The 12,446-nt window shown below is 50.1% G+C and overlaps 2 protein-coding genes and 1 long non-coding RNA gene across 3 annotated transcripts; all 3 read left to right on the top strand.

The window, feature by feature from the left end:
* The first annotated feature begins 12 nt into the window (after positions 1–12).
* Positions 13–5,503, top strand: CUNH2orf81 (chromosome unknown C2orf81 homolog). The gene is made up of 4 exons (XM_008700018.2): positions 13–113; positions 3,371–3,601; positions 3,697–3,918; positions 4,087–5,503. The coding sequence occupies exons 1-4, from the start codon at positions 96–98 to the stop codon at positions 5,443–5,445; spliced, it is 1,830 nt and encodes a 609-aa protein (XP_008698240.2). The 5' UTR covers positions 13–95; the 3' UTR covers positions 5,446–5,503.
* Positions 5,504–6,162: 659 nt separating this feature from the next.
* LOC103671831 (dehydrogenase/reductase SDR family member 13) lies at positions 6,163–7,175 on the top strand. The gene is made up of 4 exons (XM_040623702.1): positions 6,163–6,340; positions 6,476–6,715; positions 6,968–7,057; positions 7,165–7,175. The coding sequence occupies exons 1-4, from the start codon at positions 6,163–6,165 to the stop codon at positions 7,173–7,175; spliced, it is 519 nt and encodes a 172-aa protein (XP_040479636.1).
* Positions 7,176–9,388: 2,213 nt separating this feature from the next.
* On the top strand, positions 9,389–11,906 carry LOC121100954. The gene is made up of 3 exons (XR_005832738.1): positions 9,389–10,082; positions 10,551–10,704; positions 10,816–11,906. It is a non-coding gene; the product is annotated as an uncharacterized LOC121100954 (long non-coding RNA).
* The last annotated feature ends 540 nt before the right edge of the window (positions 11,907–12,446 follow it).

Raw genomic sequence — 12,446 nt, forward strand, 5'->3', positions numbered from 1 at the left:
GCACCGCGCCGTTGCTAGGGCGACGGTTAGGCGAGGCGGCCGGAGCAAGGCCGGGAAGCCGCGGCAGCCCCGGGGTTGGAGCGACAGCTGCGGCGATGGCTCACGAAGGCTCGGTGAGCTTCAGCTCAGCTGGGGGTGGGCCACAGCCGGAATCCGCTTTAAAATCGGTGTGGGGAACCATGGGTCGGCCCCATGCCCGCCGCCGCCCGCCCACCATGCGGGCGTTCATGGTCACTAAGGAAGCCACGTCGGTCTTGGGCAGAAAATCTGCACCTGCGCCACGCACACTAACACGCTTTGTCACACTCGGAACCTGAGGGAAAAAGTCAAATGTATGGTGCAGAGCCCAAGAGCAGGAACTGACTTTGGAAGCAGCTGATGCATGTAATAAGTCTCTTACACTGAGGCGCCCATTTAAATGGATAAATCAGAATTGGTCAGGCCTTGGGGAGCGGTGTTGCTAAAGAAACTCCCTTTCAAGGCTTTTAGGAGGAAGGAATTGATTAAACAACAACTCTGAGGCTGCACTTGAAAGTCAAATTGCTTAAAAACCAATAATTTTTTTAAGGCTTCTTTTTATTTTAGAGAGAGCCCGCGCGAGAGGGGCGGTTGGGGAGGGGCAGAGGGAGAGAGAAAGTCTCAAGCAGACTCCCCGCTGACTGGGAGCTCCATTCTTGGGGGCTTGATCTTACCACTGTGAGATTATGACCTAAGCAGAAATGAAGAGCAGAGGCTTAACCTACTGAGCCACCCAGGTGCCCCAAAAGCCAGGAAATTTTTTAATAAAGCAGATTTGAGGAGACTTTGTGTAATAATATCTCTGACCTCTCTGGTCAGGCCACATCTAGGTACAGTCACTATCAAGGGTGGCACAGGTGAGGCTGGGAGAGTAAGTCTAAGGAACTGGCTCTCCTCTCCCAGCCCTACCTGTCCTGCTCTGCCCAAGCCTGGACTGGGCTGTGGGCTATTCCCTGGGCTTGTCACCAGGGCTGTTTTCATTACCAGAGAAGGGAAATGAGTCGTAAGGGATTTTGAGTCCAGTGTAAGGTTTAGGAAACACCAGATATAGGGAAGAATGAATTTGAGGGGACATCTGGTATGAGGCAATAGGTCGAGGGTGAGGAGGTAGAGATTTGGGAAGATTACCTTTAGAGGTAAATTTTGGAAGGAACCAAGTTCAGGGAGACTTGTAGGAAAATGAGAAGGCTCCCAAGAATCTGCTAGTAAGTTTCCTATGTCCCTAAAATGAATTTATGGAACTAGTCTTTTTCTTTTAATGTGGATTTTTCTTGATTATAAAAGAGACTCATTGTAGAGAACTTATAAAATAGAGAAGAGCACAAGAAAGAAACATACCACTGTTACAGTTTTGGTGTTTTCCTTTTTCTTTAACGTATACTGGTTTTTATATCTGAGATGATACTTGGTATGTAATTTTGTATCCTGTTTCTCTCATTTATCATTACCTATCCTATTGCAAAATAAAATTATCTTTAATCGATGCATAAAATTCCTTAGTATAGGGTACACACAATTAGCCATATGTATTCTTTTTGTTAGAAATAAGTTTTCAATATTCTGCTATTATAAATGACAACACAGGGAATATGTTGGAGGATATATTTTTATTTTCATTTCAGGATATGCCTTTGGATGTGTTCATAAAACTGGAACTGATGTTTTTGAAGGTTGGACATCTTTTCAAATGTTTCTTAGTCATTTACAGTTCCATTTTTGTGAAATGTCATGTCCTTTGCTTATTATCCTTGGGGTCTTATGATTTTATTTTTTACATGAGTTTTTAATATACTTGGGGATATTTAACCTTTTTTATATTTGTTGCAGTTTTTTAAAATTTTATTTTGGAAAGCAGGATAAAGTCAGGCTCTAGAGTCAGACAGACCTGCATATGGATTATGACTCCACTACTTCCTTGCTGTGTCATCTGGACAAATTCTGTAAAATGAGGATAAAAATAGTATGTAGTCTAAAAATGTAGGACTGGGGCACCTGGGTGGCTCAGTCAGTTAAGCATCTTCCTTTGGCTCAGGTCTTGATCCCAGGGTCCTGAGATCGAGCCCCACGTCCCCACGTCAGGCTCTGTGTTCAGCGGGGAGCCTGCTTCTCCCTCTCCCTTTGCCTACCGCTCCTCCTGCTTGTGCTCTCACGCTCTCTCTCTCTCTCTGTCAAACAAATAAATAAAATCTTTAAAAAAAAAAAAAGAAAATAAAAATGTAGGACTTGAGTCAATGCTTGTAACTTAACTTACACTTAAGTGCCAATAAATGGTAACTACTGTCAACTTGTAATTAGGAGTGTCTTAAAAATAAGTATAGGAAAATTTTGCCTATATGTATACACCTCTCTAGCTATTTCTTTCTTATTTTGTACATGATTTTTATGCTTAGGCAGTTTTTTCTAACTCAGAGATTATACGACAATTTAACCTATTTATTCCTCCATTTTATTTTTGTTTCATTTGTGTGTGTGTATCCTTTAATCCATCTGGAGTTTATTTAGATGTATATTGTAAAATGAGGATCTAAGTTGATTTGGGGGAACAGAGGAGACTCTAAAGAACACTAACCATTTTTTTTTTAAAGATTTTATTTATTTGACAGAGAGAGGCAGCAAGAGAGGGAACACAAGCACGGGGAGTGGGAGAGGGAGAAGCAGGCCTCCGGCCAAGCAGGGAGCCCGATGCGGGGCTCGATCCCAGAACGCTGGGATCATGATCTGAGACGAAGGCAGACGCTCAACGACTGAGCCACCCAGGAGCCCCAGAACACTAACCATTTATTGACTTGTTCTTAATTTCTCTGAACTCTCAAGAAATTTGAACCTTTTGAGCTAGTGCCAATAGCTGGGACTGTGGCGTTAGAGCGATACATAGCCAGTGTGTACTCTGTAATCTCAAGCAAGCAATGGCTAACTTGTGTCCTTTCAGTTTCTTTGTAAAATGGGCTTAGTGAGCTGTTATGAAAATTAAATTAGCTAGATCAGGGGCACCTGGATGGCTCAGTCAGTTAAGTCTCCCACTGTTGGGTTCAGTTCAGGTCATAATCTCAGGGTCCAGAGATGGAGCCCCATGTCTGGCTCCCCACTCAGCGGGGAGTCTGCTTGAAAGATTCTCTCCCTCTGACCCTCCCCCCATCTCTCTCAAACAAATAAATAAATCTTAAAAAAATAAATTAGCTAGGTCAAACATCTAAAATGCATCTGAAATATAGTAGGTTTTTCGTAAATCGTTCCTTTCAAAAGGCTTTTCCTTCCTACTGGACAGCTTGAGAAAGCTTCCTCCTAGCTTATAGCTGCTTCTCCATTCCACTTCTCTGTTTCCTGCCCTGATTGCCCTGTTTTTTCATCACAGAGGCAGGAGAGACAGATCCGGGACCGCGGGGTGACCCGATCCAAGGCGGAAAAGGCGCGGCCTCTTGCGGTGCAGGTGCCACAGGTGGACATCGTGCCCGGGCGGCTCACGGAGGCTGAATGGATGGCGCTCATGGCTCTAGAGGAGGGAGAGGATGTTGTGGGGGACATCTTGGCTGATCTGCTGGCGCGTGTCATAGACTCTGCCTTCAAAGTCTACTTGACCCAGCAGGTGGGCCTGGATCCAGGTTCTCCAGACCCCTCTTCACCCACCCACCCATCCCTCCGGCCCCCCCCCTGGGCTGAGACCCTCTCTCACCTCCATAGTGCATTCCATTCACCATTAGCCAGGCCCGAGAAGCCATGCTACAGATCACTGAGTGGCGCTTCCTGGCCAGGGATGAGGGAGAATCTGCAGTGGCCGAGGACCCCACGTGGGGCGAGGACGAGGAACCCTTTGCATGCACGACAGATGCCTGGGCTCAGGGATCAGTGCCCGTGCTGCATGCGCCCGCCTTCATGGGGCCGGAGGAGATCTTCCAAGGCGAGGTAAGCCCAGCCCCCAGCTCCTTCCGACCCCCACCCCCCTACCCTGAGCCCTGCTGCCTCTTCCTTCTCCTCAGGGCCTCCCTGGACTCCTCTACCTTTAGTTCCTCTGTCCTCTTTCCCACGTCTCACTACCCACCCTCCACCCCAACCCCCGATGCATTTCCCTAGGACCAAGGGAGAGTGATGGCGAGAGGCTCTCAGGAGCAGATGGAATCTTGGGAGCATTCTCCAGAGCTGCAATTCACTCCGGGCCCCCCACCTACCCCAGAGCTGTTTCAGGAGACAGGGTCTGGGGGTCCTTTAGTGGACTTGGACGTCCAGGCTAGAGACCACCAGGCCACGGTGCGGTCCTTGAACGTGAGCCGCCAGCCGTCGGTGGAGCTGGCTCCGGATGGCAGTCCCCACCCTTCTCTGGAGCTGTCCCAAGTAGCCAGCACCCAGACCTTGGCCCCGAGGGCACAGCCCCGCGACTCCCAGTCCTTGCTGGAGGACCTCCATTATTGCACGTCCCAGCCGCATGTAGCTGGGGACGGGCTGAAGCGCAAGACAGAGGATGTGCCCCGCATCAACTCGGGGGTGTCGGGGGCCGGCCTTTCCGCGGGCGCCTCCACCGCGCTGGGCCGCTTCGCCTCATTAGAGCCACGGCAGCCCAGGTTCGCGGATGCCCTGCGGGGCCGACTTCCCTACAGGATGGGCCACAAGGCTGGGGTGCGTCTGGACCCCACGCGCCTGCCACGCCATTGGGTGCGCCCGCTCGTCGAGGTTCTGGTTCCGGACTCCGAGGCACGCCCCCTGGAAGCCTACCGCGGGCGCCGAAGGGTTGCGAAGTCCGAGGCTCCCCAGCCCCCCGCCAGACCACTAGCACCCGGACCCGGTGTCTGCGTCTCCCCGACAGTTTTCTTCTCTCTCCCACCTAGCGCTCCTTTCCATGCCTTGGGCCGGAGCCCTGGCCTCCAGTCCCCCACTTTAAGCTTAGGCCTACCATCGCCAGGCTTTGGGTCAAAATTGCCCTTTCCCAGACCTGGGCTTGGCTTTCTTGCCACGCACCCAGCCTTCCCTGATCTGGCCCGGAGCCCCAGCCCCAAACTGTGGCCTGGTGCCAAGTGGCCCAGTGGCTGGGAGGGGGAGGCTGAGTTGCTGAGCGAGATGTGGGCCGGCCGTAGCCGTGTAAATCCACAGGGTCTGGATCCCAGGGACCGGGAGGGTCAGGATCCTCACAGGTGGCCACAAACAGCACCCCGAGTCCTTGAGGCCACGTCCCAGGTGATGTGGAAGCCCATGTTGCTGCTTGATGCAATGAAGCTGGCTCCTGGTGTGAGCATGCGGAACCCAAGCACCCAGGTGCTGCTCAGGGCTGCAGTACCCCAGCAGGAGGACAAAGAAAGCGGCATCTCTCTCCCCATTGAACTGCACCCCATCCAGACAGATGCCCCAAAGCCTCAGGTGTCCGTGAGACAACTGGTGAAGCACCCAACCCCCAAAGTGTGGTCACCCCTCCCCAAGCACCCGCCCTCTTCTGGGCCCTGAAGCTCAGGCAGTCCGGTCCTCCTTTCTGCTTGCCAGAATAAACACCTGAGTCGCCTTAAGAGTTGGCCTGATGTCTCTGTGAGTTTCTTCCAAGGGTGTTCACTCAGGAGCAGTTGTCCTGCAGTTCTAGAAGAATAGAGAACACTGGTGCCAGGGAATAACCCTGTTTCCACCCTTGGGAGACCCTGCACTAGGGTCACTGTTGCTCCCCAGCAGAGGCATTCTGGAGAGCCATCCCCCTCTCCACAAAGGAGTAGCCATAAGGGCCGCAACACGGGTCTGTCTCAGCTGGAATCACTCAGAGTCTCCTTGCACTAGGGGAGGAAGCTGACGGCCCTGCTTAAGCACACGATTAAAGACAGGAGGAATTTGATATCTTGCTTCTCCAATCCCTGGAATTCACCAATTCAGTTTAGGGTGCAAGTCCAGGTTTCACTTGGAGACAACCATCAGCCTGCACAAGGCTCAAAGGAGCGCTGACTCTGGGCCAGAGATAGCGGTGAGGCAATCAAATGTCCGGCTTGCGATTTAAGGTGGAATTCACTCCCCAGTCCAAACAGGTGCGTGAACAAATCTGAGAGTCGCCTCTTTAAATCTTGTGTGCTCGGCCCCGCACCAGCCTGACTGCTAATCCGCGCGCAGCTCTGTGGGGCTCCTCCCCGCCGTGCCTGCCCGCCGCAGCCCAGCTCCTCGGCGGCAGACCGGCCAGTCTTTGCCATGTCGCGGTGGTCTCTCCTCAGTGCCCCGCTCCGGGGCCCTGGCTTTGTCCTGCTCATGCTGGTCCTCCTGTTTAGACGAAGTGTGCGGCTCTGGCATGAGTCTTATCTTTGGGACCTCGAGCGGTGCGCTGCAGACCTGACTGGGAAGACAGCGGTGGTGACTGGAGCCACCAGCGGTGAGTGCTCTTCTCATCCCGCTGCCTCACCGGGTGCCTCAGTCCCCAGCAGCCCCGGTGGGGAGGGTGGGGGTTGAGGACCAGCACCTCTGGTCGCTGCCAAGGCTGGCCTGCTCTGAAGCTGCCCTTCTATAGGCATCGGGAAGGCTGTATCCCAGGAGCTGGCCCGCCGTGGGGCCCGTGTGATTCTCGCCTGCCGCAGCTGGGAGCGTGGACAGCAAGCCCTGGCTGAGATCCGAGCAGCCTCAAAGGACGACCTTCTCCTGCTTTGCCAGGTGGACTTGAGCTCCATGGCCTCCATCCGGAGCTTTGCCCGGTGGCTTCTGCAGGAGTACCCTGAGATACATCTGCTCGTTAACAATGCTGGCATCTGCGGTATGTTTCCCCCAGACATATCTCAGGAGCCCCCTTTCCAGTTCAGGGACCCTAAAGCAGGCATCCACCAAACCTAACCTGCACCTCCTGCTGAAAAACCTGAAGTCACACACAACCTTAACAAGCCTACCTTAAGTTATTGCCCCCAGCCTTGCACATACATGTCCCTGTGCGTTTCTACCGGACACCAATCTAGCTCCCAGATCTTGTCTCCTTCCATTACCCGCTGTCTGTGTTCTCCTCTCCTCCCAGGATTCCCCAGGACACTTACCCTAGAGGGCCTTGATCTCACCTTTGCCACTAACTATGTTGGGCCCTTCCTGCTTACAAATCTACTCCAAGGTAAGGAAGAATGGGTGCCTCCCTTCTGTGCCGCCCTTACTTCTCCATTCCCCTGGCATTTTTGTGGCTTACTGTCCCCATGGCCACTTCCTTTCCCTTGGCCCCAGCTGCTCACTGAGTGATGACCCAGTATGCTTCCCCCTCAACACACATACACAGCAGGGGAGCCCACCTGACACAAGTCAGGAGTAGGAGGCTGGTAATGAAGTCAGTCAGCCCCCAATACAACCAGCAAGGGATTTAAGATCTCACCTCTCCTTCCCCTAGCTCGGCATTTTACCTAGACCAGTAGAGTCAGTCATCTCCACAAAAGCTTCTTAAGGGGAGCGCTAGACCACTAGGAACATAGACACCAAGAAGACCTACTTCCTGCTCCCAGATAGCTCAAGGTCCACCAGGAATTGAGACAGAACACATCTCTGTCTTGGGCCGGAGTCCTCTGACTTTCTGATTTTTTAATACTTTCTGATTAAGGAAGTTTAGGTTCTTCCTGGGGAGGCTGGGGCAGAGTGAGGGGCAGGCGCCTTCCTCCTGACATCTTCTCCTGGACTGTGTAATAGCCTCCTTAAAATAAAATCAATCGGGGCTCCTGGGTGGCTCAGTCCTTAAGCGTCTGCCTTTGGCTCAGGTCGTGATCCCGGGGTCCTGGGATCGAGCCTCATGTCGGGCTCCCTGCTCAGCGGGAAGCCTGCTTCTCCCTCTCCCACTGCCCCTGCTTGTGTTCCCTCTCTCGCTGTCTCTCTCTCTCTGTGGGATAAATAAACTCTTAAATCAGATCAATTGTTTGGGTTAGGTAATACGTGTCCAAAACACAAAATTGAAAGTGTACAAAAAAGATTACATTTAAAAAGTCTCCTCCTCTCCTTGGAAATCAGCTACCCATTCCCCTCTTGGGAGGCAATTCCTGTTTTCAGGATCTCATGGGCTGTTCAGTGGCTAATTAAATTAACCCCAACTGGAAAGGGAACAAAGAGCAAGGCAAAACTCTATGCATTCGCAAGTAGTAACTTTGTCCCCCTTTCGACAAATCGTAACACCCTGTCTGCACCTTGCCTAGTCGTATTTTCTTAAATTGTCTTCTCTCCTTCCCTTCTCTCTCTCTTTTTTTAAACTGTCTTCTCTCCTTCCCTTCTCTCTCTTTCTCTTTTAAAGATTTTAATAATTTGTCAGAGAGAGAGAGCACAAGCAGGGGGAGTGGTAGACAACGGAGAAGCAGGCTCCCAGTGAGCAAGGAGCCCAATGTGATGCGATGTGGGGCTCCATCCCAAACCCTAAGATCATGACCTGAGCCGAAGGCAGACGCTTAACCAACTGAGCGACCCAGGTATCCCATCTCCTCCCCTTCTCTATTCTTCCTCCTGCCACTTGTAGCAATCACTTTTCACCATACCACTTGCTTAATATCCTTGGAAGGTACTCTATCCTTTAGAGGAGAAACTCTAAGTCCCTTCTCTCCATGCACAGACCCCCCCACAGACTGAGAGCCTCACCTTCCACCCTTCCTTAATCCACTCTCTCCTCTCCAGCAGTCTGTAGCTATGCTCTGTAGCTCTCGGCCCTTGTATTTTTCCCCTCTGGCTCTCCTTTTTGCACATGTGCTCGCCTCTATGTGGAATATCCTTTCCCACTCTTTTAGCTGACAGACTTTCGTTCCTCTGCCAAGACAGACCAGATACCGCCTGTGCTGTGGATCCTGCCCTGCCTCCCCCAGGAGCCCCCCATTTACAGGGCTCCCCAGCCCTGTATACATCCCCATTCCCACATCGACATTGTTCCATGAGGACCTGTCTCCAACTAGGGTGTGAGCCCCTTTGGTCTTTATGCCACTATGCCTGCAAGTCTGGGGTCTGTTCTCTTCAAGAATAATTTTCTCTCCAGTAAATTTGGGCTAAATAACACCTCAGTTTTTCATTTGTGATTTGTAATTTAAATGTACGGCTCAAAATAGTTTTGGCATTTTTAACACTGTAAACTCGTATGTGACAACTACTATTTTTCATATTTTATATAATCCAGACTTGATATAGATATAGATATATAGTAGGATAATTTTTTAAGATTTAACTTGTAGTATTGATTGTAATTCTATTTTTGTTACTTCGGAAGATAGCTGGGTTTTTAAACATTTTATTTATTTATTTATTTGTCAGGGAAAGAGAGAGAGAGCACAAGCAGGGAGAGCTGCAGGTAGAGGGAGAAGCAGGCTCCCCGCTGAGCAAGGAGCACCGTGCGTGCGGGACTCTATCTCAGAACGCTGGGATCATGACCTGAGCCAAAGGCAGATGCTTAACGGACTGAGCCACCCAGGTGTCCTGATAGCTAGATTTTTAAGAAAACACTTTCCCAAGTATCTCTACATACATTTCTTCCACCCCTCAACCTAGCACCCTTATGTCCTTAGCATCTGTCTTGGTGTTTGCCATAGTCCAGACACCTAATGAACATTCATGTGATGAATGCAGCAAAGACAGCTTTCACAGTGTCTCCAACCTTTGCTTTTCTCTCTTAGCCACCAGTGAGGGAAAACATAAACAGGGGTCAGTTAAAGTAGCTCCAGCTGACAAGTGGAAGAAAAGCAAGACAAAAATCCAAACACTACAGTAAAAGTGGAGGAAAAATGTTAGGAAAATAACTAATGAAAACGAAGTTTCCATTCACATTGAGCTGTCCTGTGCCTAGCCCAGGGAACATGGGGTTGGGGGGCCCACTGACCCTATCCTGAAAGCCCTGGATGATCTCTACTTTCTTTGAGTTTCCTGGAGCGGCAGGCTGGGGAGTGGGTATGGGAGTTCACTCCAGAACTTGGATTGAAGGAGTGTGGTCCTCTTTCCACCAGGGGCCCTACAACGGGCAGGGTCAGCCCGGGTAGTGAATGTGTCTTCCTTTCGGCATGCATATGGGTATGTTGATGAGAAACACCTGACAGGCGCTGGTAAGCCTTTGGCCTTTAACCAGAACTATGACTGCAGCAAACTGCTCTTGACCTCCTTCACTGGGGAGCTTGCCCGGAGACTTCAAGGGACAGGTAATTGCCTCTGACACCCCCTACTCCTCTATCCCCAGCACCACCTCCTAGCACTTCACATCTCATCCCAACATGTCCTGGCCATAAACTACTCCCCGTGTCCTCCAGGCCAGCTGTTAATCTCCATTCATCACCCGTGCGGCCTCTATTTCCCTCAACCCTGTCTTCACATCTCCTCTTCAGTCTTTCCAACTCTCTTACCACTCACAACACCCTTCTCCTCTCAGTATTCTCCAAAACCAACACCATCCATTGTCCCTCCTAAATTTCATCCAGCACTTTCAAATACATCCGGCTCCTCATTGGCTTGAATGCCACCATTTGTGTAAGTTCCGGAGGACTGACTTCCCTGGCACCTCCCCGAGTCTCTAGTGACCTCTGCCCAACAGACCTGGTAGGATCCTCCCGTCATTGCACACTGGAGAACCACTTTCTTCCCAACAGCCTTTCCCTCTTTCTTCCCAACAGCCCCCTCTCCTTTTACTTTGCACTGTACCTGTGTCTCGTCCTCTCAGGTGTGACTGTGAACTCCGTGGACCCAGGTGTAGTATACACAGAGATCATGAAGCATTTCTCTTGGTCCTACCGCTTCGTCTTCTGGCTCTTCTCCTTCTTCTGTAAGGTGGGGAGGGGAGGAGCTGGCTCAGCCTGGACAGGGTGGGGCAGGGCTGTGCTTCTGTGTGTCCCCAGCAAGGGAGAGACAGCTTGGCCTGACTCCTCTTCCCCTCTACAGGACATCAGACAAGGTGCGATCCCAGTCCTCTACCTGAGCTTGGCAAAGGAGCTGGACGGTGTTTCTGGAAAATATTTTAGCAGCTCCTGTATGATAACTCTTCCCACTAAAGCTGCTCAGGATCCTCAAGTGGCCCAAAGCCTCTGGAATGCCTCGGTCCGGCTAACCAACCTCGATAAGATGGACTGATGCCCTGGGATCCCTGCCCTGACTTGCCATTCAGTCGACTCCCAGCCCTTACTCTGATCGTGCCTTTTGTTTATTGGCTCCAAGCATCAATCTTCTTGTTTGGTATAGCGATCACTTCCTCTTCTTGTTGGCTCGGGGGCATGAAAGCTCACATTAGCCAGAGGATAGTTTCAGCTTCTACTTTACTGCCAGTTCTCTGATGAAAGTATTCCTCCCTTGGCTACTAGGATCTCCCAACCTACAGAATCCCACTTTGTGGTGAGAGGGAGTCAAACTCCTTCCAGTGGGAATTAGGGGTCCTGGTGAGAAGGGAAACTTCCACGTGTACCTCTTGGTTTCTTCATGTGTGCTTCCTGGTTTGGGGCAGACAGCACCACACCGTGCCCTCTGGATTAAAGCATTTATAGCATCCTGTAGGACAGCACTCCACAGAGGGTTGTCTCCCAACTGGTACTGTAGCTGAGCAGATGATCGTTCCACCTTTCCATCAGACCAAGCCAACGTCGCAAGCAATAAGCCAAGCAACGAGGTCGGTGAAGTCTGGTGCTGGGAGCCCATTGTTTTTCTCTCAGGGTCTTTGTTCATCTATATACATTTTGGGATCAGCTCTTCAAATTTCACACACACACACACACACACACACACACACACACACGGACCCTTCTGTGGTTCCATTGCATCTACTTGGGAGGATTGACATTTTTATGATATTGTTTTCCTAGCCTCGAGCAAGGTATACTCCTACCTACTTAACTCTTTCTAATATCTTTACAAAATGTTAAATAATTTTATCTGTAAAGATTTTACACCAGTTTTATTATATTTAATTCTGGTACCTTCATTTTTATGCTATTGTAAATGATGCTTTAATCTGTGTGCTGATTGTCTATCAAATGACTATAATAAATTACTTATTTTAATGAATTATCTGTAGGTGCTTTGGGTTTTTTTACATAGAAAATCACACCGTCTAGGAAAAATAACAGCTTTACTTCTTCCCTTTCCACTATTCTTTTCTTTTTCTAGAAGAAAAAGATCTACTAGTATTAAACCAAGCTTGCATTTCTGAAGTAAACACGATAACAGCCTTGCCCTCCGGGTCACTGTGTTGTACAGACATTGCTAAATTGAGCGTACTCAGGTTTTTGTTTAGCACTTTGTACCATGTTCATAAATGAGACTGGCCTGCACTTTTTTTTTAAGTTTTAGTTTTATTTACGCCATCTCTATACCCCACACAGGGCTCCAACACATGACCCCACCCCAAGATGAAGAGTTATATGCTCTTGCAACTGAACCAGCCAGGCACCCCTGGCCTGTACTTTTCTTTACCCATATTGCCATTGTCTCATTTCACTGTCATGGATCTATTCATTTCATAAAACGAATTGGGGATTCGTGTTAGTCCAGGAGCATCATCTGAGAAGCAGACGCCAAGTTGA

Source organism: Ursus maritimus, unplaced genomic scaffold (assembly GCF_017311325.1).
Source record: "Ursus maritimus isolate PB19 unplaced genomic scaffold, ASM1731132v1 scaffold_6, whole genome shotgun sequence".
Classification (NCBI taxonomy): domain Eukaryota; kingdom Metazoa; phylum Chordata; class Mammalia; order Carnivora; family Ursidae; genus Ursus; species Ursus maritimus.

What these genes read in the sequence shown, in the direction of transcription:
- LOC103671831 (XM_040623702.1), top strand. Translation starts at nt 6,163, where the DNA reads ATGTCGCGGTGGTCTCTCCTCAGTGCCCCGCTCCGGGGCCCTGGCTTT. An exon ending in GGTGACTGGAGCCACCAGCG is followed by an intron (nt 6,341 to 6,475) that starts GTGAGTGCTCTT and finishes GCCCTTCTATAG; the next exon opens with GCATCGGGAAGGCTGTATCC. An exon ending in TAACAATGCTGGCATCTGCG is followed by an intron (nt 6,716 to 6,967) that starts GTATGTTTCCCC and finishes CTCTCCTCCCAG; the next exon opens with GATTCCCCAGGACACTTACC.
- CUNH2orf81 (XM_008700018.2), top strand. An exon ending in AAGTCTACTTGACCCAGCAG is followed by an intron (nt 3,602 to 3,696) that starts GTGGGCCTGGAT and finishes TCACCTCCATAG; the next exon opens with TGCATTCCATTCACCATTAG. An exon ending in AGGAGATCTTCCAAGGCGAG is followed by an intron (nt 3,919 to 4,086) that starts GTAAGCCCAGCC and finishes GCATTTCCCTAG; the next exon opens with GACCAAGGGAGAGTGATGGC.